The sequence below is a fragment of the Ursus arctos genome, unplaced genomic scaffold, assembly GCF_023065955.2.
Source record: "Ursus arctos isolate Adak ecotype North America unplaced genomic scaffold, UrsArc2.0 scaffold_31, whole genome shotgun sequence".
NCBI lineage: Eukaryota > Metazoa > Chordata > Mammalia > Carnivora > Ursidae > Ursus > Ursus arctos.
Genome location: NW_026622997.1, coordinates 11,992,270 through 12,019,761, shown reverse-complemented (window position 1 = coordinate 12,019,761; position 27,492 = coordinate 11,992,270). Strand labels below are relative to the sequence as shown.

At 42.1% G+C, this 27,492-nt stretch overlaps 1 protein-coding gene across 3 annotated transcripts in view; it reads right to left on the bottom strand.

The window, feature by feature from the left end:
• DSP (desmoplakin) overlaps positions 1-27,492 on the bottom strand; it is a 44,094-nt gene that overhangs the window by 9,686 nt on the left and 6,916 nt on the right. For 2 of the 3 annotated variants that reach the window (XM_026511451.4, XM_026511452.4), the window contains exons 2-19: positions 21,671-21,773; positions 19,461-19,609; positions 18,537-18,711; positions 15,071-15,199; positions 14,078-14,128; positions 12,741-12,902; positions 12,090-12,194; positions 11,263-11,358; positions 10,824-10,949; positions 10,332-10,484; positions 8,608-8,762; positions 5,853-5,979; positions 4,647-4,848; positions 4,171-4,397; positions 3,111-3,277; positions 2,527-2,665; positions 1,803-1,996; positions 367-529 (exon numbers count right to left, since the gene is read on the bottom strand). In XM_026511451.4, coding sequence (XP_026367236.2) covers positions 367-529; positions 1,803-1,996; positions 2,527-2,665; positions 3,111-3,277; positions 4,171-4,397; positions 4,647-4,848; positions 5,853-5,979; positions 8,608-8,762; positions 10,332-10,484; positions 10,824-10,949; positions 11,263-11,358; positions 12,090-12,194; positions 12,741-12,902; positions 14,078-14,128; positions 15,071-15,199; positions 18,537-18,711; positions 19,461-19,609; positions 21,671-21,773 — 2,623 coding nt within the window. Of the gene's footprint in view, positions 1-366; positions 530-1,802; positions 1,997-2,526; positions 2,666-3,110; positions 3,278-4,170; positions 4,398-4,646; positions 4,849-5,852; positions 5,980-8,607; positions 8,763-10,331; positions 10,485-10,823; positions 10,950-11,262; positions 11,359-12,089; positions 12,195-12,740; positions 12,903-14,077; positions 14,129-15,070; positions 15,200-16,860; positions 16,976-18,536; positions 18,712-19,460; positions 19,610-21,670; positions 21,774-27,492 lie in introns of those variants that run through there. The other variant, XM_044388738.3, reaches the window with a different exon arrangement.

The window sequence follows — 27,492 nt, the reverse complement described above, 5'->3', positions numbered from 1 at the left end:
ACCACATTCAGTGACATCACATTCTCACAGTTAAACCTTGAGCGATGAGCACGTTTTCTAACCAGAAAAGAGAAGCACAATCTTCAAGTTTTTTTTTCTCTAAGAGGAAACTTCCTAATCTGTGCTCTTTTCTGATCCTAACACACCAATTTATAAAGATATTTTACTACAATGTTACACTATTTCTAGTTCTTAATAGATTTCTTTGTAAGTATCTCAATTGTTTTTTCCTTAGGGCCTTATGCAAGCATTCACAAAATGAACCAATATTAAATATCATTTCAAACCTAGGTACTGCGATGAAAACCATAGGAAAATACAGCTCACACCCAGTGTTATCGAAGAGAATGACAAACTGACTTGTACCTTCTGCTCATTCAAAAATCGCATGACCGTGTTGGAGTCACCGAACTTCATGGATTCTAAGGAATCCTGGCGGCGTTTGGCATCATAGAGCCACTTGCAGAAAGCCTGATAGTTATCACGGTAATTCCTCAGTTGCTTGATTTGTTTCTCCAGGTCCCACAATCTGGAGAAAACAGATATGATAAAATTATTAAAGCAATGCTATTGTCCCTGAAAGTATTTAACAGAGTTATCACATATCACACGATATCTCCCAGTAATTCCACCTGCTCCACGCTCAGAACTAAAAACACACATCCATACAAAAAGTTACACATGAATGTTGCTAATGACATCTTTCATGATAGCCAAAAATCATCAATGGATGAAGGAATAAATAAAATGTGGGATAGCCATACGATAGAATATTATTCAGTCACAAAAAGAAATGAAGTACTGATACATGGTACACCATGGAGGAACCTTGAAAACATTATTTTGAGTGGGAAAAACAGTCACAGAAGACCACACATTGTCTGATTCCAATCACACAAAATGTCGGAATAGGCAAATCTACAGAGACAAAGGGAAGACAGGTGGTTGCTTGGCGCCAGAGGGTGAGAGGTAATGGGGAGTAACTGCTAATGGGGGATGGGCCTTTTTTGGGGGGGGAGGTAAAGAAAATGTTGTAGACGTAAATTGTGATGATGGTTACACCTTTCTGATACACTAAAATCTACTGGGCTGTACATTTCCAATGGGTGAATTGTATGACACGTGAATTAGTTATCAATAAAGATGTCTGTTCTTTTTTTAATCAATAAAGATGTTTTTTAAAAAGCCATTAGTAAAAGGAACTACATCAAAATTCAGGATACTTTCAAACCCCATTTGGAGGAAGGCATTTCTTTTGTATAAGATGTAATTTTCTTGGGAGACCTGGGTGGCTCAGTCTGTTAAGCATCTGCCTTTGGCTGAGGTCATGGTCCCAGGGTCCTGGGATTGAGTCCCGCATCAGGCTCCCTGCTCAGTGGGGAGCCTGCTTCTTCCTCTCCTAGTCCCCCTGCTTGTGCGCTCTCTCTCTGACAGATAAATAAATAAAATCCTTTTAAAAAGATGTAATTTTCTTAAATTTCAGAAGAACACTCACTCAAAGCATCTACTCCTTCCAACAGTCCTAACAAGAGTTTACAGAGCCCAAAAGAGCCTGATCGATGGTTTCCACTTTTTTCCTAAGAGGTTGGAGAGCACCTGGTATGGGTTGATTCAAGCTGGTCTATTGTGATGTACCTACTTCCCATTTCCGACAAAGCCGCCTCCAGGCAGTCCATGAACAGAGTGGCCCTTGTGCCTAACTTACACACCAAACCAAACCACTACTTTTACAGTGATTACTTCAAGTGACATTATCTTGGAACAACCAAATGGGAAGAAAGCAGGGAAAGAGGTTGGCACACCTGTAGTCTATCTGTTTATCTATTTTTTGCCAGCGGTCTGTCAGCTGTGTGACTTTGTCACTGAACTTGCCCAGATCCAGGTCATACAGTGGATACTGCTGTGAGGTCTGGGAGTGGATCTGCTGGGCTTTCTGCAGCTCTGTCTTCATGGTGGCCAACAAGGACTTCTTCAAGTTCAAGTCATTTTTGATTTTCTGTCACAGGAGAAAGAAAAGGGTACAAATTAATCTCTTGGAATACTTGTATTTTTAAGTGACAATCAATCCAGGAAGATATATTTACTGATTGCGTTTTCCAATATTTATGCCCATGATCTAGTTCCTTATGCTACCCCATTAATAAAAGTTTCAGTGTGGGAAATTCATTTGTTTGAGAAATGCTAACTACCATACTCTATTCCATTCCTGAATAATTAGAACACATATGAACATTCTTGAAGAGGAAGAGAAGTCCTGTAGTAAAGAAACCAGTTTAATTATGTTTAATTCTGCATTCCCCAAACTAATCTCACCACAAATTACTTCTACACATAGTTCCTGCTAGAACACTCTGGGAGACAGTGTCCTAGAGATGACGACAGACGTCAACCCTGTGTGGCCAATGAAATCCAGGAATCCTCAAGACTCATAAAACTTAGTGAAGCCTCAGGACTGGGGACTGAGCAGCCTTGCATTATTTCCCATAACCCGGGGCACTGTGATAATGGAATATAACTTCTGGTTACCTTCAGTCCACAGCGGTAAGCTTCCACTTTATCCAGATCCAGGCACACGGTTTCCTCCTCGGTGAGTCTGGCTTCGTACACCTTCAACATGTCTTCTGTCTGCAGGATAGCCTGGAGTAGAGCTCTCACTGTGCATAAGCTGTAAAGAGCCAAGGGGGCCAAGAACATTGCCGGTGACATAATTAGACTCTGAACGTCTGGTTCTGGCCACTATTAACAAAAGAATGTGAAAGCCGGTAAAAATTCATGTTGCCTATTTTACAAGCTGCAGGAGCAAAAATGTCCCTCCCTCCACCCCTGCACCATGACTCAGACAGCAATTCTGCATTCACTGAAGATTTCGAAGTCCCGGCTCTTACAGATATACCGTAGGTATAAGATACATTAGATTTCACCACGGTGAAATTAACGCCGAGGCTACAGGACCCTCTCTCAGTAGCCCAGAAGAAAGTAAGTAAGCCTGTAGTGAATCGAGAAACTGGAAGACAAGGCCGCAGTGAGCCAAGCATAGAAAGCGGATGAAGTCTGACAAGATGAAGCTTGAGAACGGCAAAATGTCTGTGACCGAGGTCAGTCGCGTTTACCTGTTTAAGTAGCCATCGGTAACACCATTGATATTTTCCAGTTTCTGGAACAGTCCAAATACCTCATTCTGTAAATAGCAGTATTTTTCTGAACCTCTGAAGTTAGCTAGCATATCTTTCAGCTGGTTGAGAACTTCAGCAATTGCTTGAGAATCATTCTGCACACTCTGTTCAAAAAAAGAAGGAAAGTGCTGGATTTAACTGTGTGATTCTTATGATCATTTTTTGTCCCGAACAAGTCCACTAAATGGAAAAGACTCAAGAGACACAGCGGACATTTCATTTCCTTCTTTGGGGAGGCCTTATCGGCACTGTGTAAACATGGCCCTCTCCCTTGGGAGATATCTCTTGCACTTCCCAGTGTGGTGCCCAGGCGTGGCTGAGCAGAAAAGATAACGGAGTGCGGAGTCAAAACACCGGGGTTGCAGTCCCAGTTCTGTCCACGGCTTTGAGCTTTTACCAAACACCTCCGCATCAAATCTCTCTGCGTCAGTCTCCTGTCTATAAATAAAAATAATTCGGGGCGCCTGGGTGGCTCAGTCGTTAAGCGTCTGCCTTCGGCTCAGGGCGTGATCCCGGTGTTCTGGGATCGAGCCCCACATCAGGCTCCCTTCTCAGTAGGGAGCCTGCTTCTTCCTCTCCCACTCCCCCTGCTTGTGTTCCCTCTCTCGCTGGCTGTCTCTCTGTCAAATAAGTAAATAAAATTTAAAAAAAAATAATTCTACCTGTTTAGCCCATATCATAGGTGGTTTCAGGCAGCAACCAAATTAATGTTTCTGAAAACTTTAAAAACGAACAAAGTACTAGGTCGCACAAAGGGAAAACACTGTAGCCTGATTCAGCCACCCATAACCAACACAAAGGTGGCTTAATCCCCAGCCTGGAAACTTCTACAAATCTGGAAGCATGGGAAAGAAGAAAGGAAATCCCGCCAGAAGCCTGTTTTCTTGAATATTCATGCATCTTCTCTATAAATATTTAAACCAGCGTGTTTTTTAAATTAGTTTGCAGATAAATACGAATATAGCTGGAATGGGGCAAAACGGTACTCGAAGCCTACCTTTAGCTCATTTATTTTCACTGTGATGTGGTGCGTGGACCCTTGGTCTGCTAGAAGCATGTTTTTAAGGGTCATTCTGCCCTCACAGTGCTCCATCTGCCTGCGAATCTTCTGGAGCTCCATCAGCATCCAAGTTTCCTGCTTGTCATTTTCTCTGTTGGTTTCAATCACTTTATTATGGTTGAGATCTTGACAGGAACTATGATGAGTGATTTCAGTTGTGGTTACTGTAAAAATATGTTAGGAATGCAAAAATCAGAGAGTTCCGAGCTAGAAGGGTGCTCCGCCTCAAAAAACATCCATGCTGCACAAACTGTAGCTCCCTCCGTTGATTTGATTCTGAAAATATGTGTATAGATGACTTTCGATATGTTATTTTCCTAATGAAGTGATTCTGAAACTCGTTGTACGCAAACTACTTTCTGTTACAGCGCAGCGGTGTGTGTGGTGGATGCAAAGAGAAAGAGGCTCCGAACCTGTCTGGTGCTGGGGGTGGCCAGGGAGCTGTATGACCAGGGTCTGGTAGTGCTTCTGGGCATCGGTGAACTGAGACTGCATCTTCCGCTTGTCATCATCCCCGAACATCTCCGAGCCCTGGCTGTTTCTGATGAACTCTTGGTAGTGCAGCTCAAGGTCAGATATTGTCTTCATGTAATCTTCCTGCCGCATCGTTTTCAGCTGCAAGTAAACCAGGCGGGAGTGTTTGATTGTCCCCATAGCATGACCAAGAAAAGTGCCGGAAAATGCCCTATGCTAGAGGGGGCTTAAAGCAATACTTGTCAAAGGCCCACTAAGATATAAAAGGTCTTTGGGGTGCCTGGGTGTTGCGGTCAGTTAAGCATCTGACTCTTGGTTTCGGCTCAAGTCATGATCTCAAGGTTGTGAGATCAAGCCCTGCATCAGGCTCCACGCTCAGCGTGGAGTCTGCCTGAGATTCTCCCTCTCCCTCTGCCCCTTCCCCCTTTCGTGCTCTCTCTCTCAAATAAATAAACATTAAAAAAAAAGATACAAAAGGTCCTTGAGGATTCCAAGATTGCTCCTCACAGCCACAGCCATGGGCTGTCTATTTTTGTTCTTACCAAATTTTATTCGCCAAAGGAAATATTACTCAAAAGTCGCAAATCTAAAGCAGATCATAGCAAAGCTACTCTGACTGAAAAGAGAAAAGGGGGAGTAAGAGGGAGCCCAGACTTCTCCATTCTGTGTCTCTCTCCTTTCTGCTGGCCCTGTCATCCCTAGAGGACCCCCTTAAGCAGGGATTCTTCAGACCACAACTCGAAAACCACTGATCTAGAAAATGAATGTTTTGGGTGTTATTCCAAGAATTCTATCCCACCTTTCACTTCTGTGATATCCAGTTAATAATTTATGAACTAGTTTTCCATTACATCAAAGGAGAATAAGATCCAGGGTATTACAGGACCGCATGCCTTTTCCACGGGTACTTCTGGCTTGTCGGGCAACTTTCATTCGTACTTCTGTTTGTAGCAGAGCCAGCCACATGTGACTCCCTCCCCTTCCATGTAGGATGGACCCTAACCACTCAGGCAAGCTGAGCTAACTCTCCCAATGAGATACAAGAGCATCAGCTGCACTGCTAGAAGGTCTGCCTGGCAGAGCCAAGTGCCACAGGGAGCAGCGTGGCACCTCTGCAGGCAGCCTGAGTGGTCCTGAGGATGTACCTTGGCGATCGTCATGGCCCTGATTTTCTCGATGTCGATCATGCAGTAGTGCCAGGACACCAGGCTCTTCATGTTGATGTACAGTTGGTTCCACAGAGCCAAGATGGCCTCGTAGTATTGCTCGATCCTAGAAGGCACAAGGGGAAAACACGCCAGAGCCCCGGCTTTCAAATTCTGACCCAAACAAGAAATCCGGCCATGCTTACACCCTGCATAAAAAACTAAAACAAGAACTAACAGCAAATGTATACTGTTTAAACACTCAACATGTCAATGGATCTGGACTAATTTACTCCCCAAAAGTTCATTCTCAATGATCTACATTAGTAGAGATAATTCACTTTGGGTCAAAATACACGTTTCTTTGTTCTTGTGTTGTTTGTCAGCAACTTTTTAATTGACAGAGGTCTAACACCATGCAGGGTGACAGGGAGAAACCGGTCATGGGATGCTGACGGCTACTGCAGCTTGGAAGTGAGCACGTGAGCTCGTTATGCTTCCCTCCCTACTCTGTGTATGGCTGAGGAATTCCATGATAAAAGATGGACAAGAATCTGCCACGGAAAATCTGTACAATGAATGCTCTACCTGCTTGTTGAAGAGCAGGTATTGATATGAAGGGCATTTTATATTTGTGGCTACCTGCAAAATTACTGATCCTCTTAGAAGGGAAGAAGAACTTTGAAATAATGCCTTCAAGGTACATGGTGGGAATTGTTTCCTCACAGACATCCAGATCCAGGAGGCACAGAGAACTCCCATCAAAAGCCAAACAATAGCAGGCCAACACCAAGACATATTGTAATTACATTTGCAAAATAGAGTGATAAAGAAAAAATCTTAAAAGCAGCAAGCCAAAAGAAGTCCTTAACTTATAAGGGAAAACCCATAAGGCTAGCTGGAGATTTCTCAACAGAAACTTGGCAAGCCAGAAGGGAGTAGCATGATATAGTCAAAGTGCTGAATGGGAAAAATCTGCAGCCAAGAATACTCTATCCAGCGAGGCCAGCATTCAGAATTGAAGGAGAGATAAAGAGTTTCCCAGACAAACAAAAACTAAAGGAGCTTATGAACACTAAACCAGCCCTGCAGGAAATATTAAAGGAGACTCTTTGAGTGCAAAGGAGAGACAAAAAAGTGAAAAAGACAAGAAAGGATCAGAGAAAATCTCCAGAAACAATGACAAAACAAGAAATAAAATGGCAATAAATACATATCTATCAATAAGTACTTTGAATGTAAATGGACTAAATACTCCCATCAAAAGACATAGGGTGTCGGACGGATTAAAAAAACAAGACCCAGGGGCGCCTGGGTGGCACAGCGGTTAAGCGTCTGCCTTCGGCTCAGGGCGTGATCCCGGCGTTCTGGGATCGAGCCCCACATCAGGCTCCTCCGCTACGAGCCTGCTTCTTCCTCTCCCACTCCCCCTGCTTGTGTTCCCTCTCTCGCTGGCTGTCTCTATCTCTGTCGAATAAATAAATAAAATCTTTAAGAAAAAAAAAAAAGACCCATCTATATGCTGCCTACGAGAGAGTCATTTTAGACTATAAGATACCTACAGATTGAAGGTGAGGGGGTGGAGAAACATTTATTATGCAAATGGATGTCAAAAGAAAGTCAGAGTAACAATACTTATATGAGACAAACTAGACTCTTTTGTTCTTGTATTATTTTTATCCTGCTTTGGTCAGGGTAGTAATGGCCTCATGGAATGATTTTGAATGTGTTTCCTCTATTCCATTATTTATAAGAATTTGATAAAGATTGTCATTAATTATATTTTTTTTAATGTTTGGTAGAATTCACCAATGAAACCATGTGGCCTTGGGTGTCTCTGTGCTGGGAGATTTTTGATTCCTAATTCAATCTTCATTCTTGTTATTGGTCTAAGGAGATTTCCTATTACTTGGATTCAAGATTCATGATTCAATCTTGGTAACTTGTGCGTTTTTAGAAATTATCTGGGTTTTTTCCCTAAGTTATCTGATTTGTTAGTGTATAATTCCTCATAGTAATCTATTAACACACTACGTATTTCTGTGGTTAAATGTTGTACTGTTTTCTCTCCCATTTCTCACTTTGATTTTTGACTCTTGTTTCTCTCTTTTTTTTTCCTTAGCTAATGTAGTTAAAGCACTGCCAATTTTGTTTCTCTTTTCGGAAAAACTGGTCATTACTTTTAATGTTATGTTATTGTTTATCCTGGTCTTTATTTTACTTATTTCTGATCTTTCTTTGTTCTTTCCTTCCTCTACTAAATTTTGGCTGAGTTTCTTCTGTTCCTAGTTCCTTGTGGTATAATGTTGTTTATTTGAACTTTTTTTCTTAATACCAGCATTTATAGATAAATTTTACTGTTACATTTGCTTTGGCTGCATCCCATAGGTTTTGGAACATTGTGGGCTTTTTTTCTTTTGTTTTGAGACATATTTTGATTTGCCATTTGATTTCTTATTTCCCATTGCTTGTGCAGTAGTGTGTTAATATTTACATATTAAATATTTACTATTAAAAAAAAGAATTGTTTCCTCCAGCCCCTGCACACAAACATTCTCTTTTACCTTCCAATAAAAACTATAGCATCTTCAAAATAAAGTTACATGATAGTACAAGGGGACCCTCCTAAGGCTTTTATTCCGGAGGGAGGGGATTTTAGTGAAAAAGGGTGTGTCTGTGTTTCTCATATAAGCATTTGCCCTATTTCTCCACATTCGCATTCACATTGTGGCTACTAGGGACTTCAACAACTTACTTGCATGAGAGGTCTACGGCCAGAGGATTTGGAGGAGGGATAATCAGACCAACAGAAGGCACGAGCATGTCCACGCCTCCGGGACCCGTCACATACCACTTGCTGCGCTCATTATTGTCCTTCAGGATGCACTCATCCCCTTTGTGCACAATTTTCTGCAAGGCAAACAACCCCGAGTTTTGTCTTTACTCATGAGTACACATTTTTATCTTTTTTTCTCAAAGAGAAAAATAGAGATAAAACCGTGCAAACCATTTGAGCTTTGACATTATTATTTTCCTTTATTTTATTCTATTTTATTTTATCTTTTTAAAATAGGCTTCATGCCCAGCGTGAAGCCCAACATGGAGCCCAAAGTGGGGCTTGAACTCACAACCGTGAGATTGAGACCTGGGCTAAGATCAAGAGTTGGAGGCTTAACCAACTGAGCCACCCAGGCACCCCTTATTATTTTCTTTAAGTGAAGATGATCTTTATATATCCCAACAATACTGATACTTTAAATAATGCACAAGAGCCTAAAAGGTGTATATAAAGTGAATTAGGTAAAGTAACTTTCCAAAGACAGCCTGGGGAATCCATCAGTAAAGTGAGAAATCCTTTTGTAAAGCAAAAACTCACCCCATGGCTTTCCTAGTTTTGTGAGTTCATATTTCACATATTAGATTTACTATGTGGCAGTCACTTGTCTCATGCACTGACTCTTAAAATTTAGAAGTAAAAACAAGAAATTCTGGCACCAGGTCCCCAGAAAAACAACTTTCTAAATTAATTCCATAGCTTCGTGAAAGTTCGACTATGACAACTATCCTCACTGGTGAAATTTAACAAGCTTGATATTCATGTATTTTGATATCCATTTCAACTTATTTCTCCTCTCCCTGCAAGTTCTTAAACATTTCTTCCTGCCAGGATAAACTCCATTGTTTTTATAACATTTATCCAAGCATTTATCTTAAACCCTCTGTAATTTTTATAAGAAATCAGAGCTGTGGAAATTATATAAATAATTAGTAAAACCAAGTCATCTTTCCACATAGATGCTTGTAGTTACCACAGAGCCTGCAGAATTGATGGGTTCAGTGACTGCAGAAAATCTGCAATGACAGTCACTTTACATGCAGCATAATGGTCACATTTCTCCTTTCTTTTAGGTCAGAAATTTAAAGATCTTTCAAGAAATTTAAAGATTTTAAAATTAAAGATTTAAAGGGTAATCACAAATAAAGTTTTGCACATTAGATGAAGAAAAGTATTAAGATTTAAAATGAATAGTCTAGGGACGCCTGGCTGGCTCAGTTGGTTAAGTGTCTGTCTTTGGCTCAGGTCATGATCTCAGGGTCCTGGGACTGAGCTCCTCGTCGGGCTCCCTGTTCAGCAGGGAGTCTGCTTCTCCCTCTCCCACTGCCCCTTTGTCCCGCTCCAGCTTCCTCTTTCTCTCTCTCAAATAAATAAATAAAATCTTTACCAAGAAAAATAATAAAAAATAAAAAACAAATAAGATGAATAGTCAATAAATAACCACTGTCCTAATTATTGAAAACTCTGCTAGGACTCAGAACAGAGCGCTGCATTTCCACAGCTTGCTGCTTCGTGTATAAAAGAAAGGCATTTTCTGTGCTGCTCACTGGAACCGGGATTAAACTCTGCTCTCTCTATTGGCAAAATTCTCTGTGCAAAGAAAGGGAAAACTTGGGCTTCATTCTGAATAACCGAGTGCACACCTGGTCTTGTTTGTAGTCACAGAGAGCCCTGAGAATAATGGGTTTGTTGCTTCTATAGTCTGGGTTCCGTGGTTTCAGCTGCACGATCTTCTTGGACTTGTTTACCAAGTTCTGTACCTGACGCTTGTATTCGAGGATTTTCTCGCGTTCTTTCTGCAATTGCAAATAAGATCATATTTTCATCACATAGATACTCTGTGAATTTCAGCTAAGACCTGCAAGTAACATCGATATACCTGCTAGGACACGACAAATGAGATATTGCGATAGTTGCATGAGCTCCAAAAAGCTACCAATTCCTCTATGGGCAGGGACTCTAGGGACCTGTCGTAATGAGCCACTTCGGAAGCTACACAGCTGTGAATTAAGCGGGCAGCAAAGAATATCATTGTGTGAAAAGCCTACGTGGATAGAATGCGAAGTATGCTTTTTCCAAAGGAACCCTCACATCAAGTAATCAGTATTCTCTCCGTTTTTGCTTTGTGACGATACCTCCAGCTCCTTGATCTGTTCCAGCAGGCGTTGCAGGGGCATGTTCTTATCACACGGGTACTTCTTTCTGATGGAGTCTTGAAGGCCCTTCAGGTAAGCTTCGGTTGACTGGGCCTCTTCAAAAAACTATTAAAGAGGAGCGTGATCGCGTGTTAATGAAAAGGCAGTCAGTAAGCAGCGGCATCTAGTGTTTCCCAGTATTTCTGTGTCAAGGACCATCTTCCCGGAGTCTAAAGAAACGATATTGACTTAAGTGACAGCAAGAGACATCTGAGCGACTGGTGCCCAGGTTACCCATCCGTGTTCCTCTAAACTGAAAGCCAGGAAAGGGTATTTGTAAACTATTTTGAAGGTTGTTTTTGGTGCTTTTAAAAAATGCATTCAAAAAATCAGGTATTAGGACCCAAATGACAATGAAATTACTACTAAGCATAAAAACCTGAAAGTAGGCAGCATTTTCTTTGAGGTGAACGTCAATGCACTTGGTGATCTGAAGAATCCAGCTCCACTGCGTCTGAAGTGTATCCATATAGGCCTGAAGCAAGAAAACATCAGCTGTCACATCACCACTCAGGCATTGAGGACATCCATTCTTGGACAGATATGTGAGCCCGAATGAAAGTGACGAAACATTTTTTTATCGAATACCAAATCAAACAAACGTTTTTTCTAAAACGTGAAAACTGAATTTCCCAACAGGGTCCCTCCACTGCACCCTGTTCTTATACAGCTGCTAGAGGATGGGCAAGTCCGAGGAACCCGTACAGAGGGCTTGAGGGTCTTACGGCAGTGATTCTCACCAACTGATAGGAAAACACTTAGTTTTTTCTTTAACAACTAATATGGCTACACCAGTTGATGTCATACCAGCTAATGTCAGCCTTGAGCACAGCCCACAGATGGCAGCCTAGGGCAGAGGTTGGCAAGCCACAGCCCGAGGGCCACCTCTGGCCCACTGCCTGCGTTTATAAATAAAGTTTTATTGGAACACAGCCATGCTCATTCACTTACATATTGTTATGGTTGCTTTCACACTATAATGACAGAGTTAAGTAATCTGGACAGAAGCCAAACGGTCTGCAAACCTAAAATGTTTATTATTTGGTCCTTTCCAGAAAACCTTGCCAACCACCGGTCTAGGGTGTTGATCCCAAAATATGTAAAATAAACTTGTCATGGCTTTAGATAAAAATCATTCATCTGTATAGTCTTTACAAAAAGTTCCCTTTTCTTCTCTAATAAAAATATAAATCTCATGAAGCCTACCTCAATTTTGTCTGAAGCTGGATGCTGATTGAGGACAAGTTGGTCGCTTTCTTGTTTAAGTTTATTGAGCTCTTTTTCCTTAACTTCCAGTTGGCTCATGCGTATCTATAAATGAAAGAAAAACAAACCCTTCAGAGCAAGTCACCATTAGCATTTCCACTGTAGGAAGTTAGAACACAAAACTGCACTGTGGAAATGAACAACGTCAAAAAATTGTGTTATGGTTTCCTTAAGAATCATAGGATTTTTAAGACCAAAAAGAATGTTTGAGGTCATCCAATACATGGCAGAGGCCACACTGGTGACATTCCTTGTCCAAATCCACACAGGTAAAGTAGGTAAAGTGACAGCGACAACTAATGCTGGGATTTTCTAAGGCTAGATTTTAATCCACCACCCTCCTGTGCTACACACACTCTGGGATATCTGAACGCCTTCTTCTGACCCTGTCTACTGGCTTCCAGGATGTTACGCAACGCATTGCCCCTCTAAAGTCCCAGAAAGGCTCCCAGAAAGGAATGGCTCTCCACGACCACTTCAACAGAAGCTGAATTATAAGTAGCTGATTAAGATTTGCAAGGCCATTCATCCCCATCTCGGGGCCCTCCCAGGCAAGAGCCTCACGTCTACAACCAGGAGGGGCGAGCTTACAGAGAAGGCCTCCTGCTTCTGGGCGATGTTGGTGTTCCGGTCACTCCAGTCGTACAGCAGCTCCTCCTCCTCACAGTCATTGATCCACATGATCTCTCGGGACGTGGCCTGGATGATGTTCTGCAGCTGTCGCAGGTGGTCCATCCTCTCGAAGGACGCTTTCTGCACAGAAGTCCAAAAGCAGCATTAGGATAACAGTATGCACATTAATGGTGCTCTCTGCAGATTCCAGACATAAGTCTGTGTGGTCCCTTTTACAAAAATAATAATAATAATAATAAGTCACATGAATCAGTAAAATGTTCACTGACCACCTAGTATGTAAAAAAGTCCCATCCAAACTTATGATGAACACAGAGCAATTTTAGATTCAATGGAACAGCCTAATTCAAAAGGTCTTGATTCAGACACTGATGTCTGGGTTCAATAATTAGTTTTAGATTACAAAGGGAGAATTAGGATCTTCAAAAGATAAATCAAGTTTTTCCTGACCTCTTCTGCACCCCAAAAATTCAAGGTACCGTCAGTCACGCCCAGACCTAACTGGACAATTGTGTCACAGCTAGCCACATAATTTAAAAAGGATCACTGCTGGGGCGCCTGGGTGGCTGAGTCAGTTGAGTGTCTGACTCTTGATTTCAGCTGGGGTCATGATCTCAGGGTCCTGGGATCAAGTTCCGGGTCAGGTTCCGTGCTCAGTGGGGAGTCCGCTTGAAGCTTCTCTCTCTCCCTCTCCTCCTGCCTCTCCCCCAACTCAGGCTCTCTCTCTCTCTCTGTCTCTCTTTATTTAAAAAAATAAATAAATCTCTAAAATAAATAAATAAATAAAATGGATCCCTACCAACAAGGAAATACTGAAAAGGTGAAGATAGGGTGATCCAGAAAGGCCAAAAAAAAAAAAAAAAAAAAAAAAAAAAAATGCCATAGCTCTTCTTCTTACCAGACCAGTGAATTGATTTCCACTTTGTCATAAAATGGTGATGATGGTCTAAGAAACCTCTGTCTGGGGAAAACAAGTCTTATTTTTGCTTATATTTCATAAAAAGGCTACAATTCAAAAGTGGATAAGCTTTATTTCTTTAACTGCAGGCATTTAAAAGAGGTGCTATCCACGGGACACTCAACCTACAGACAGAACAGCACTGGTACTGCCTTCAGAAAACGATCTTCTAAAACTTCTAAAGGAAACCCAGCAGTAGAAGTGAAAGTCGCATCACAAGCCCTGAGTGTATTTCCAGGTACGCCCACGCTCCTTAGGTGCCTCACACATAGGCGCGCTCCATGTTAATGAAACGGAACGAACTGAACACAGAGATGTCAGAAATAAGTCAGCTTACCAGCAGGTTTTCATACTCCTCCTCCAACTGGTAGATCGCAGATTTCTCACGCTGGAAGAAGACAAACAGTGAGTGATTAAAATTTAATTCCCCTTGTGGGTGTGTATACAAACGACAGCCCTTCTAAACCTCGTTTGTGTCAGATAATGACTTCAGACCACTCGGTAAAAAGAAGTATTTGCTCTATAAAAACTTTTACATGCGGGGACCTTTGCCCAGCTGGATTTGAAGGCAACCACCGCCCCCTCCCCGGCCCCAGCCTGGTGGCATCATCTCTACAATGTAAAGGGCTGATCACTGTCACTTAAGGACTCACTTGTTTAAAAAATGTTGTTTGACGATACAATTTAGGACTCCCCAGATCTTAGAGAAAGAGGGAGAAATTTGGTCACATACTCAATGGATAAAAGGAATGGGAGAAAAAAGGCAGAAGAAGTGAGGATGAGTATCTCTGATCTAAGTAAAAAAAAAAAAGTGAGGGATTTAAATGCATGGAGATCTGGCGGGAGCCAGGCACTTAAAACCGGGTGATTATTTCATGCTGCCATTCTTGACCCCGCTTCAAGTCAGTCCTTTCAGCAAAGGAAAAGTGTCAGAAAGAGACACATAGGAAAGCATTCTCCAAACACACAAAACTCTATGATTGCTGTGCTTTCTCTATTTGAAGGATGCTCTGCTTTCTGAAAAATAAAACAAAAAACAAAAACACAAAACCCTACCACCCCCAAAAGTACTCATGTACAAAGTACACACACATCGACGTGTGTGCGCCCCTCGCCCTCTGTTTCCCTCTTCCTTAAGAGTTAACACAATCTCTACTAGGTCTGTCCGAGTCCACTTCCCCATTTATGAAACGGGATTCTTAGAAATTTCCAGTCCATTGGGGAAGAAATCTTAGACTAATGTTTCAGACAAAATTGCCCAGGATTGAGGAACTACACAATCCTTTGGTATGCTTATGCAAGACTCTAAAACCGAAACATCTCCAAGTACCAGGTCAGCCTTGATTTTGTCCAGCTGCCAGCGGTAGTCCCCGATGGCATTGTGGAGGCTCCTGTGGCTGTTGATGTGCTGCTCCACGGAGGCCAAGTCCACGCCCCAGGCCACCATATCCATCTCCGCCTGCAGAAGGAAAGACCGCCCGGTCACATCCGATCCTTTGCCTCTGACTCACCTTACCCCCAGCATCAGGGCTCAGAGCACCCAGGGACATACGTGGCTTCCATTCAGATAAAAGTGAAGATGTAAATATTCAATATTTTTGAAACCAAAAAAAAAAAAAAATGTGTAAAGGTCTGGAATTCTCCAACAGCGAACGGGCTGGCCCAAAACTTCTGCAGCTTGTTGAACCCCAGCTCAACACGGCTAAGGGGAGATGATGCAGGAATGAGATGCTTGAAAGCTAGATTACATCCTCTGAAGAAAAAAAAAATCTACCTGGGTACAAATGGCACGTGTGTGTATGTGTGTGTATAATAGGTGTGCATGTCTACATATGACACGATGTTAGAAATCACTGATAGAAGTTTCTAGATTCAGTCATTTTAAACTGTGCATCAGAAATAGTTCATTAAGCTCAATCATGTACTATGTCCCAAGCTAAACAGCTGACCTAAACGTATTTTTCATTGTTTATTCCATTAAATTGTTCTGATTCCTGTAATTGTCGACTCTTAAATTCAGCATTTACCATTACCTTTCAGGATGCCCAACTCCCTATAGCCCATTTCAAAGAGAAGTTACTATAGAGCGTACTCAAAGCTCATTTCAATTAATGTTGGCAATATTACGACGGTGGATTCATGTGAGCTCTTTAAAAATTAAATCTGACTGCCTTTCTAATTTGAGTCTCCCCTACCTCAAATTTAAGAACGCCACATAATAAGAATCACGCGTTCTATTCCACAAGCCTGTCATCTCATGTTTCTTTTGCATGAGCTCATGTAAATTTCCAAATCACCTGTGTCATCTCTTACACATGCCAAGGGCAAACATTCCAGTCTGGTATTGCAGCAAGAACATAACACACATTGTTCTAAGCCACATCCACGTCCTAACACACTTGGCGAGCTTTCAGAGACGGGAGCCATTTCAGCCAGACTGCCGAAAGTTGCCTAGGACTTTGACCTTTCTCTGCCTCGGCTCACCTGGGCTTTCAAGCAGAAACAAGTGAGTGCACTGGGAAGCTAATGAGATGACCAGGCTCCCGAGCCCTCCCCTCATTACCAGCCAGGTGTACGGTATCTGGCCTGTCCATCAAGAGAAGCACAAATCAGGGAAACAAAACAAAAGCCTGGCACAGGAGATGTGTGACTGCCTATGATCATGTGGCGAGGGACACTGCTCTCTTATCAGCTCGCTGGGCCTGCAGCTCAGTCCCTGGGGAGTGAGAAAGAATGCGGGCTATGCTGGGGGGGAAGAAGGATAAGAGGGAAAGGGCCCCAGAGAATCCCAGAGCAAACGGGCAGCAAGTGATAAAACGACTTTTAGTTCCTTTGAAACCCTGGGGGCCAGCTGATCGAAAGTGCAAAACTCATCAATGGCACCTATTAAAAACATACTCCCCCGCCGCGACACAAAACGGAGTCCACGAGATACTGCCATTTTCCAAAAGTAAAAAAATGCTGAGCCTTCGCAACAAAGGAGTCTCACAAAGCCACACCCGAGGTGAATGCAGAAAATGACCAATTACGAGCTGTCCCTTTATGTAACTGTCATACAGACTAAGAAGAAATTAAGGGATTTGATGTTTCGTAAGTAATTTGGTTCAAAGGTTGTCTCACCTAACATCACTTACGATGTAGTTCAAGCCCCATCCGCTCTGCCAAGCCTTCTTTTCAGGGCTCCATTCCACAGGGACTGGACACCGCCCCGCCCCCAGCCCTATCTGAGCAGGATTTTATTACAGCTCAAACAGCAATTAACCCCACACTGCTCTGGACAGAAATGTGGCATGTGAGTGTACACGTCTTCTTTTCTTCAATAATACTTTCAAGACTAGGAAACATAATTTTTGAACACTCACTTTCTGGTATGGTGCCAATACATATAAAAAGCTCAAGACGTGTGTTGCAAGATCAAAAGGGAATTTGAAAATGTGCAAATAGGACTGTATTTAGGTTTCTGGGATAGTAACTGACTTTTCTCTGCTACAAGCCCGGCCTTCTGCAATAGGATTGCATAGTCGTTGTAACAAGGGGGAGAAAAGCTTAACTGACTGCATGAATGAATGTGTAGACCCATAAACCCTCACCACTTAGGAAAGAACACACACAAAAAATCCTAAGTGGTTGAGAAACTTTAGAACCACTGCTCAACTGGTCCAACAACAAGCAATAAGACCAACACTTCTTACAACCACATGGCGTCACAAACGACGTCTGCACAATTTTTCAATCTAGCACGTCCGCCTTCTCCAGAGAAGGATGGTTCACTAGCATGAGGTTTTCATTATACAATTCCCATCTACGTGATTATGGCATATTTCTAATGCCACCTGTTCATGAAAAGGCATAATGACTACATAAAACAACAAAACAATAATTAGCAGGGGAAAACGCTTTGTAGAAACTGCAGTTGTGGAGAAAGGCTCAGTATATATTTTGGCCGCCATTATTTCACTCCCCTCCCACACCCGTGATGTAATGATTGCACAAGAACAACTGATACCTCAAAAATATAAGGTAAGCAACCGATGAGCCCAAACCAGAATATCCAGTTTTACTGTGTTTCCCGCGCCTCCAATTTAACATTTTAAATGAAACTCCACGACATTTTTTTTTAAGTACCTATCAGTAACACAGATGAGGTCACTTACCACTCAGGTGGAAAAATGAATTTTTTGAGCGCATAAACTCCAACACATTTTCAGATTGTGAATGGTAAGAGCTAGATATTCAAAATCTGCTAATTAAATTACACCTGTTAAATGTTACCTGTGCGATAAGTTTTGACCAGAAAACAATGAGGCTCATTCCCTAAGCCACAAAAGAGAAGGGGGGAAAAAAACTGTCTGAAGTTTTATTTATTTCAAAATAGAAGCCTTCAATTTAAATTGTATATGAGGCAGGGCACCTGGGTGGCTCTGTTGGTTAGACATCCGACTCTTGATTTTGGCTCAGGTCATGATCTCAGGGTTGTGAGATCGAGCCCCACATCAGGCTCCACACTGGGCATGGAGCCTGCTTAGGATTCTCTCTCTGTCTCTCTGTCTCTGTTCCTCTGTCCCTCCCCCCACTGGCTCACGAGCACGCACACACCCTCTCAATCTCTAAAAACTAAAAAACTTTTAAAAAAATTATATATGAGGAAAATATGGAAAACAGCAAGTTTCTGCTACCAGCAGAGATCCCAGACCACTCTGTGTCCAGACCACTGGGGCTGACCTGCCACGTTCTAGACACCTGACCCACTCAGGCTTGGAACATTCCAGAACCAACCTCATCTGGAAGCTGCTTACCCTCTGCTGCCTCATCCACCCCAGACATTCACTGGTGAGACGCTTGGTGAATTCATCCCACCCGGAGCCACTCTGACATGTGTACCCTCCGCCACCCTTGGAGCTGGCCCTTCGGACTCGAGGGACGCTGATGGCTTTATAAAGGGCTCGCATTTGCTCCTGGAGCTGAAGCAGTCTGAAAAGAAAAAGAAAACAATCGCACTGTTACAGGAAAACAGCCTATGACCACACGTTCTGGGCAAATGTCCCCCTTTCTGAGTCTCCTTTGTTGTCAGGATGGAGGTCACAAATGTCTGATTTGAAGAATTCTTTACCACATGACTTGAATCTCAATCACATACAAAAACCTCAAAATTATGATGCTCAGAGCCTGAAATTACAGAAAGTGTAGCTGGCATTGCCTAACCTGGGAACGCCTTCTGCTTTCCCCCTAAATTTCACCCTGGGAATTTGCCTCGTATCCAGGGCCCCGGGGACCATGACAGCAAAATCAAGACTACCCGTCTCTGCTTTAAACTGCTTTTCCTACTCTACAAGTCCCATTTTGTATGCATGAAAGTGACCTTGGCTTGGTACTGGACTCCTGAAAGTCGAATGCAGTGTCAAAGGCCATTGCCGCTCCCCAGATGGAGGTCTGGTTAACATCTGGTAACAGACCCAACCCTTCAATACAAGCCCGCTCCTTTGGGTGGGTCTGTTCAATTCTTTTCATGGCAGCTTTGTGATTCCACATAAGATGGAGGCCGTGATTTTAGTCAATTTGTACACAGGAGCTACAAAATACTGACTGAGGCAAGCCTTCCCCCTGGAGTAGCTTTGCTCCCTTCAAGGGAAGATCTGGGCCGTGGGATCGCGCTAAGTGGGGGTATGACATTCTTCTTCGGGAGGAACGCCTGCATTCGTGCTCTGTGGTAAAGGCAATACCTTTTCTGATAAGCATCACAGGGCTGGCCCATCTGGCGCATCTCTCTGATCAAGCTGTCGGTGATTTCCATCTGATCGTTGGCCTGGGCAAAGCATTCATCCAATTCTCTGCTCCGAGCCAGCTGTATTCCATCTCCATATTTCAGTTCCTAAAGGAAAGAATTCACATGAAGGAAACGTGGAGAGAAGGCTTCATTTCGTGTTCATGCTGGAGAGAAATGCTTCACTTGTGTTAATGGAAGCAAAATCTTCTGCTGTTAACTTAATAGTGTAAGTTTCCGCTTTGCAGGCGACTGCAAAAAATTCCTAACTGGAAATGACCTTATTAATTTGAGACAGGTAGGTAAATATAGGAGGATTCACGAAGCGAAATTTGTGGACTGTATTTTAAATTTTTACTAGGCTTTTATAAGCATATTTACGGAACACTGACCTTTCCCTTCCTTCAATGGGTTAAATGCTATCTTCCATATTTATAAAGAACGTTCAGCCAATGGGAATTTTGCTGGGGTAAGAACACTGCACTATTATGCTGGATAAGGTCTTTTACACACAAACTGAGCTTTTCCTCCGTCCGACAGGAACATAGCTTTTCAGTTCTTAAAAAGGAAGCTATCTAATTCTTGGGCCAATTTCCTACTTTTGATGATGCATGACCCCTAGATGAGATGTCACCATTGGGGAAGTTGGGTGAAGCACACAAGAGCTCTCTGTACTATTTTTACACCTTCTTGTGAGTCTATGATTATTTTTAAATTAACAAATTGATTTAGAAAAGGAAACCGTCCTCTTTTCACATGCAAAAGGCTGCTGCTTCAGGACCATATAGCTTGCCCTAAAATTTTACATTTGCTGCTTTAATTGGGTTTCAGCCAAACGAACCTTCTTTTACCAGAGATGGTAGCAAATACATTACATTTCCCTGACGTTATTACATTTCAGTGCATGTAAGTAAAAAAACACTGAGAACACGATGCCATGTACATTTTTGGAACCACATGTAAAACGTTTCCACAGCCACTACACATCGTGTCCAGGTCCGGGGTGTATATGTGTCAATATTCAGTCGCTGGATCCTCCCATTTTGCTTTAGGTAAAGGAATCACGGCTCTGTGATGAGGAGTGCATCACAAATCAGAGACTTAAAACACCAGAACTAGAACCAAGCTAGTTTGCTGAGGCCCAAATATCCTTTTACACGGACTAAAGTGATTTTTTTAACTGGGTAAAAGAAACCAGAACCCACCCAAATCTCTAAAATTGAGAAATTCAAACGTTAAGATATTCTCCAAACAGAACCCATAAAATTCACTCAGTTAAAATCCCTCTTTATAGTCAACAGGGGTACTTTGTAATGGGCCAGATTCCAGGTTTAACCCCTACATGAATGCCTGCATCCGGGAGACTGGAACTCAACCCCTTCGTGGGGAGTCTACAGCCCCACCATTCTCTACTCTGTTTTTAGCAAACCCACAGCAAGTTCGAATGCCAGCTACGGTGTTTTAAAATAAAAACTTTACACATACAACATCAGAGTGCCCAAGACTTCTACGCCTGTTTCAATGAGAACCTAAGCTAATATCCAGAAATAGCATGAGGCTTTCATAAATGCTACCATTTTCCTCGATTTTCAATTGCATATTTCTTCTTTCTTTCTCTTTCTTTTTCTTTCTTTCTTTCTTTCTTTCTTTCTTTCTTTCTTTCTTTCTTTTCCCTTCCTTCCTTCCTTCCTTCCTTCCTTCCTTCCTTCCTTCCTTCCTTCTTTCTTGTTTCTCAAATAGAATTATTCTCACAATATGGTCACTTCTCCTGAAGAAAAAAAAATAACTTCTTAAATGGATGGTGTACCGTACAATCCCATGACATACACGTCAGGTTGCATTTTTAGGAAGAGAAAGCGTTACAATGATCACACAAATAATAATAAATGAGGGGTTGTTGCAAACGAAAGGGTGACCATCTGTAGTGTAAACATTTGTTGGGGAAAACCTGGACGAGCACTGGCTCCCACTGTTAAACCAACATTACGACTAGGTTAAGAAGAAACACATCCCTCTCTAGTCCATTTTGAAAAAGATCGTCTCTAAACCCTATGTATGTGGAGGAGGGTGACTGAGGAAGCACAGGTCAGGACGGTAAGTCGGTAAGTCGCTGCTAACTGGGAACGAAGCCAGGAGCGGCTGACGCCGGAGCAGGCCAGGCGAGCTCACCGGCTGCACGATCAGCTCTGCCCGCATCAGACAATCCGAGCAGTTCTGGAGAAGTTCCTGGATGGTGTTCTGGTTCTGGTGTCTGGACATCGTACCGGTTTGACTGATGAAACAAACACAAAAAAAGCAGGCATGAATTTTTTTCCCATTTCGAAATAATTTCAAACTTTCAGAAAAGCTGCAAAAAATGCAACAGAAACACTCCCGTAGACCCTTCACCCAGTTTCCCTAATTGTTAACCTGCGCCCTTTATCCCCCTCTTCCCCTCTCTGTATGTGTATTTACGGATGGATATATACACTCGTCTGAACCATTTGAAAATCACCATAAACTTTTACGCCAAATGTTTCCTAAGAATAAAGACACTCAATTATATAACCACAGTACAATTATCAAAATCGGGACATTTAAAACCGATTGAATACCATTTGCTAATCTATAGAACATTTTCCAGTTTTACTAATCAGCCTGATAATTAGTAAAGGTTTTTTTTTCCCCCAGGTCTGAGATCCAACCCAGAAATAGTCCCTTGAGTGGTAAAAACACATTTCTAGCAGCTTATCTATCACCTTTCCTGCTTCATCCCGCAATAACCCACAATATGGATTATCTGCACAAGTCCCTCCAAGGGAGGACCTCCCGGGATCAGACCCAGAGCATGAAAGTTTCACTGGCGAGTCTGGCTGAGGAAAACAGTAGGAGGCATGAGACGAGCTTACTGTACAAAAATATTTTCTGCAATCAATAATGATAAATATGATGTCAGGAAAGTGATGAGAAAGGTAAACAACTTTAATGCAAAAACAAGCCACTCTTCCTTTCCAGGTGACCCTATGGAATATTTTTCTCTACAATGATAATCACCTAAATGTACATCTCAAATAAAACACTTCTTTTTTTTTTTTAAGATTTTATTTGTTTGAGACAGAGTGAGACAGAGAATGAGCTGGGGAGAGGGGCAGAGGGAGAAGTGGACTCCCTGCCGAGCTGGGAGCCCAACACAGGGATCCCAGGACCCCAGGATCATGACCTGAGCCGAAGGCAGATGCTTAACCGACAGAGCCACCCAGGTGCCCCGAAACACTTTTCTGGTAGTTGCACGGCAGAACCCTTGAAAGAAAGGTGGTGCTGTAGATGTGCCATATTTTAAAGAAAGCGATTGCAGGAATGTAATGTGTTCCAGATAGAAGTAAAACGAGCGAGGTATAATAAAAACAGTCTTGCTTGTTAATTTGCCAAGATACATTATGCCACGGCACAGCCTCCTATAGTTTAGTTTATGAGATATTTAAAGCATATTAAACTATTGTTTAATGTTCAGGAAGGCCTCCTGAATACGCTGAAACCTGAGTTCCTCACCGGGCCCCAGAGCCCCCCAGGCCCCTACAGCCAGGCCCGGCTGCACCTGCAGATAGAACTGTTGGACGCCTGCTGGGTGTACTGCACTTTCTCCTACCTGGGTAAGCACCTGCGTGTGGGGCTGGTGTGTCTGTGTGTGCTATCAAGAAAGATTTTCACTGTTTTAAATAAAAGGTGGGGGAGGGAGTTGTAAAACCCAGGCTATGCTATGCACAGATGGGGTAAAATCGCAAGAAGTTTCTCCCACGGCGCCTGCTTCCGCATCTTTTCACACTGGAGAAGCACGGACTTTCCCTGCCACCTCTTTGCCGTCCCTCCCTGCAAGGAAGGCTCCTCGACAAGCCAGCACTAGCTGATGTATGTGGGTGAGGACCCAAGCTCTCCCTGGGAACCACTCCCAGATGATGACACGGCTCCTCCAGGCAGGCCCAGGCAGAGCGCTGCCCGAGCTGCCCACCTACCAAAACCAGCACGCCCCACCCCTCACCTCCCATGAATGCAGCCTTCTCTTCCTTCCACGCAGAGTTATACAGGAAATCTGGCACATTACATCGCTGAGATGTAAACAGGGCTCCATCAGTTGTTAAAACTTGCGCAAAATTCCAATTGCCTTAGAATCACAGGAAAGAAATTCAAGAGACAAAGGGGAAAAAATAGGAAATACAGAAAGCTCATTTAGAACCCTAGGATGGATAAGGAATTAGGAAGGTCCTGTGTAATTATCTTTGTTTTCTTTCTTGAACGGGGATGAGAGTACTTTGTTGGGAAGCATTTCGTGATCGTTTTCAGCAATCTGGTTCACAGAGTGATTCCCACAAAGAAAGCCGGTCCCCAGTAGATAAATAAAAGGGCTATCTCTTAGCTCAATGGAAAGTCAGAGTCCCTTAAATGACTTGATAACTCATACTATTGTAAAAAGTATCACAAACTGAGCTGAGAGACAGAGCTGATAGGGGAAACTGGGTGAAGGGGTTGTGAAAACTCTCTAGTAGCTTTGCAACTTTTCTGTAAAAGTGAAATTATTCCAAAATAAAAATGTATTAAAAAAAAAAAAAGGCAGGGAGGCCAACTCAGCTGTGAATGAATGGACCACAGTGTACATACAAGCCTTTTTAAGAGTGAGTTTATGACACTAAATTCTAAATTCATTTGACAGCAAAATATTAAACTCACCAGCTTCTTTGAATCCAACTATTAGTTACATGACACAGAAATGAACTATATCCAGCAAAAAGGGAGGTGAGGAAGTTAAACGTTGGCTTAAAATACGGGTGGGCTTTCTACATTTTTTTTGTTCCCTCCTACTTTTAGAAGACATTTGTCTAGAGAGTGGTTGCCATCTCCATAAATTTAGATGTCATCTTAACTGCTTCCTCTCCCCTACGTACATCTGAACTTAAAACAAAAACCCCAGGTAACTTCATATGCTGCTGACAATTCTAAAAAGGATTCTTCATGCTTCCCTAAAGGACCTGCCTATGTTCACCGCACATGCCCTAGAAATCCACTAACACCCTGTCTGTGCGCTTGGCGGTTAAGTGAATAGATTAACAACTCTACGGGAAAGAGAAAAGCACAAAAATCTAATCCTTTTAAGGGTCAACAAAAAAGGAAAGCTAAGTGTTAGAACAATGTAATGAAGAATCTTTGGCCTTGCTCTTCGTCTATAGGAAAATATGATCTGATTAACCAAATTCCATCTGACACACAACTTCTCAAGACTTCGTCTGGCTCTTAAAGCAAGATCTACGCATCCCATCTTGCACCTGTAAGAATCTCACTTCGGTTTGAGGTGTGGCCGAGAACAACCTTTGGAAACACAGCTAGGTGAGAAAGGGACCCAGGTGTACACTTTTCCTAACAGGTCGGTCCGTCAAAACCAGACAGAGGAAGGGAGACTCGGACCCACTGGGGTTTGGTGACTGGGGAAAAGAGAATCCACTTTCATGTTCAGTTTGAGTGTCTTTGGCCCAAGGGAGGATCCACGTAGAAGTGGCTGTGCTTAAATCAAGGAGGCAGTGCCGGCAAAAGGATTGTGACTCATGGAGTCGGTCTGGCGTCACTCAGCCTTGTGTAGTGCTGGATTCTCCAGCATGACAGCCAGGAGAGCCGGCTTTTTTTTTTTTTTTTTTTTTTTTTTTTTACAGTTGTGTGCCATTCAAAACTTTTTGAGTCCGGCCATATTTTTTATTGACCACATAACAATTCCAGAACTTTTTTTTTTTAATATCAGAAATGTCTAGACCTGGGTTTTCTCATCTGTTAGGCCTGATGATACCTAAGATTTCTTTAGCTCACTCTTCATGGAACTACCAAACGAACTCACTCCTACTGAGAATAATATAAAAGTCTGTTCTGTCTCGTGGCCGTGAGGTTTCCTCTTCAGTTCCTACAGTGACTGGGAAAATGCAAGATTCTAGCATAGGTGAAGAAATAATTTTTAAAGATTCTAGCATAGGTGAAGAAATAATTGTTTTTTAATTTTACTTATTTATTTGACAGAGAGAGAGACAGCCAGCGAGAGAGGGAACACAAGCAGGGGGAGTAGGAGAGGAAGAAGCAGGCTCCCAGCGGAGCAGGGAGCCTGATGCGGGGCTTGATCCCAGGACTCTGAGATCAGGCCCTGAGCTGAAGGCAGATGCTTAACAACTGAGCCACCCAGGGGCCCCATGAAGAACTCATTTTTAAATAAATGTACTTATTTAACAAGCATAGAAAGACTTTAAAAATCCCTGGCCTCAAAGAACTTTTCAATACTGGTACGTATAGGTGTTGGGGTGCAGAGATTTTAAACCGTGGTGGGAATTGAACTAAGAAGCTCAAGGTTCACGTTTTAAATCCCATTTCAGTGACATGGAAGATGAAAGATGTCATGTAAAAAAAAAAGAAAAGAAAAAAGAAAGAAAAGAAAAGGCCCACAAGAAAACAAAACTCACTTGGGGCAAATCAATAAAAAAATATTAACTTCTAAACTAAAATTCATAGCCGTCCTAGAAAAAATAACACTTGTTCTCAAAAGTTTTTAACTGTTCTGAAATTCTGGATTTTATCTTTAAATTTACAAAGGCAAGCGGTTCATCCAACAAAGAACCTGCCTGCACAAACATTTTTTTTAAAAATTCATTCTAAAACTTGTTTAAACAAGTAATGGGCCTAGCAGTTTACATAAAGATCCCTTCAACAATGGCTAAAAGGAAAACGCGTTCTGGATTTTAATCCAAATTTTAAGGACAGAGCACACAAATATGTGAACAATACCAGGGCTTTCTATGTTTTATTTTACTATTGCCAAGTAACTTTCTTCTCTTAAAAAATAAGACTTCAAAATTAGCTATTAGAAGACATTAGTTTAACACCTATTGCCAAGAATATTATAGGAAAAAACTACAAGACAAGTATTTTGGACAGAGGCATGCAGCATTACAGGGTAAATTTTTTTTAATATTTACTTTTTGTTTTTAAAAGTCATTTTATAATAATCTGTACTGTTCATTACACACGTGGCCCATGACAACTAATTGTGTATTTCTTTTTGGGAATATACTTTCTCTCCTATTGAATTCCTTCTTTTCTTCCTTCCTCTCTCTCCCTTTCTCTCTCTCTGCCACCATCTTAATCTCTTGCCTTTCTTTTGTTCATTCCGTCAACCGAGGGTCCTGAATGGGTAGCAGAATTGGCATTTTCTGTCTTTTTATGTGTTCAGGTTCATAGAACAATGGCCTTAGAACAGCTCAATAAATAGTGGTTGGAAATTATAATCATGTGATGCATTAATATTGATCTTCAAGCCTATTTGCTTAACTCTTTATAATTTTCAAAGCATTTTAATGTATGCTGTTTTGAGTTTCTTTAAAGGATCTTAAGTAAAAAAGGGGAAAAGTGATGTTTTTACTGTTTCACTGAAGGACGATATCAGACCTCCAAGACACACCAGACACACATCAGTCGAAATGTCATGTATCCATCCTTTGGAAGTCACACACCAAAGGCTGCCTCCTCCTGAGCTCTTGGGTTCCCACCTCTGCCCTCACTCTGCACTAGGTATTTACACACCTGTCTACCCCACTCCTGGAGAGCAAAGTCCCACATCTTAGTCACCGTGACTCCTACATGCACCTAACAACCCAGTTTCACACACAGAAGGTACTTAATGCATGTTTGTTTGGTTTAGTAAAGGAGAAGAAAAACAAAGGTAAATAAAAGACTGATCTGAGAATATAACCACCATCTCATTACCCTCATTTCCAAAGCTAAGTCAGGTAGCACACCTGTCCTGTCCCCTACCCCCCATTCCCACCCCAACAATGTACAAAAGAGTTTTTTTTTCTATAAATTTTAGAAAGGGGGCCTGCTTGAGGCTTCATTCTGTCCTCACCCAGGAGCTTTGGAAGCAGTCTCTAATAAAAATTCCACTTCCTTTCCATTTTATTATTTTCACACTGTTTTCAGTGGATTGGAGCGTT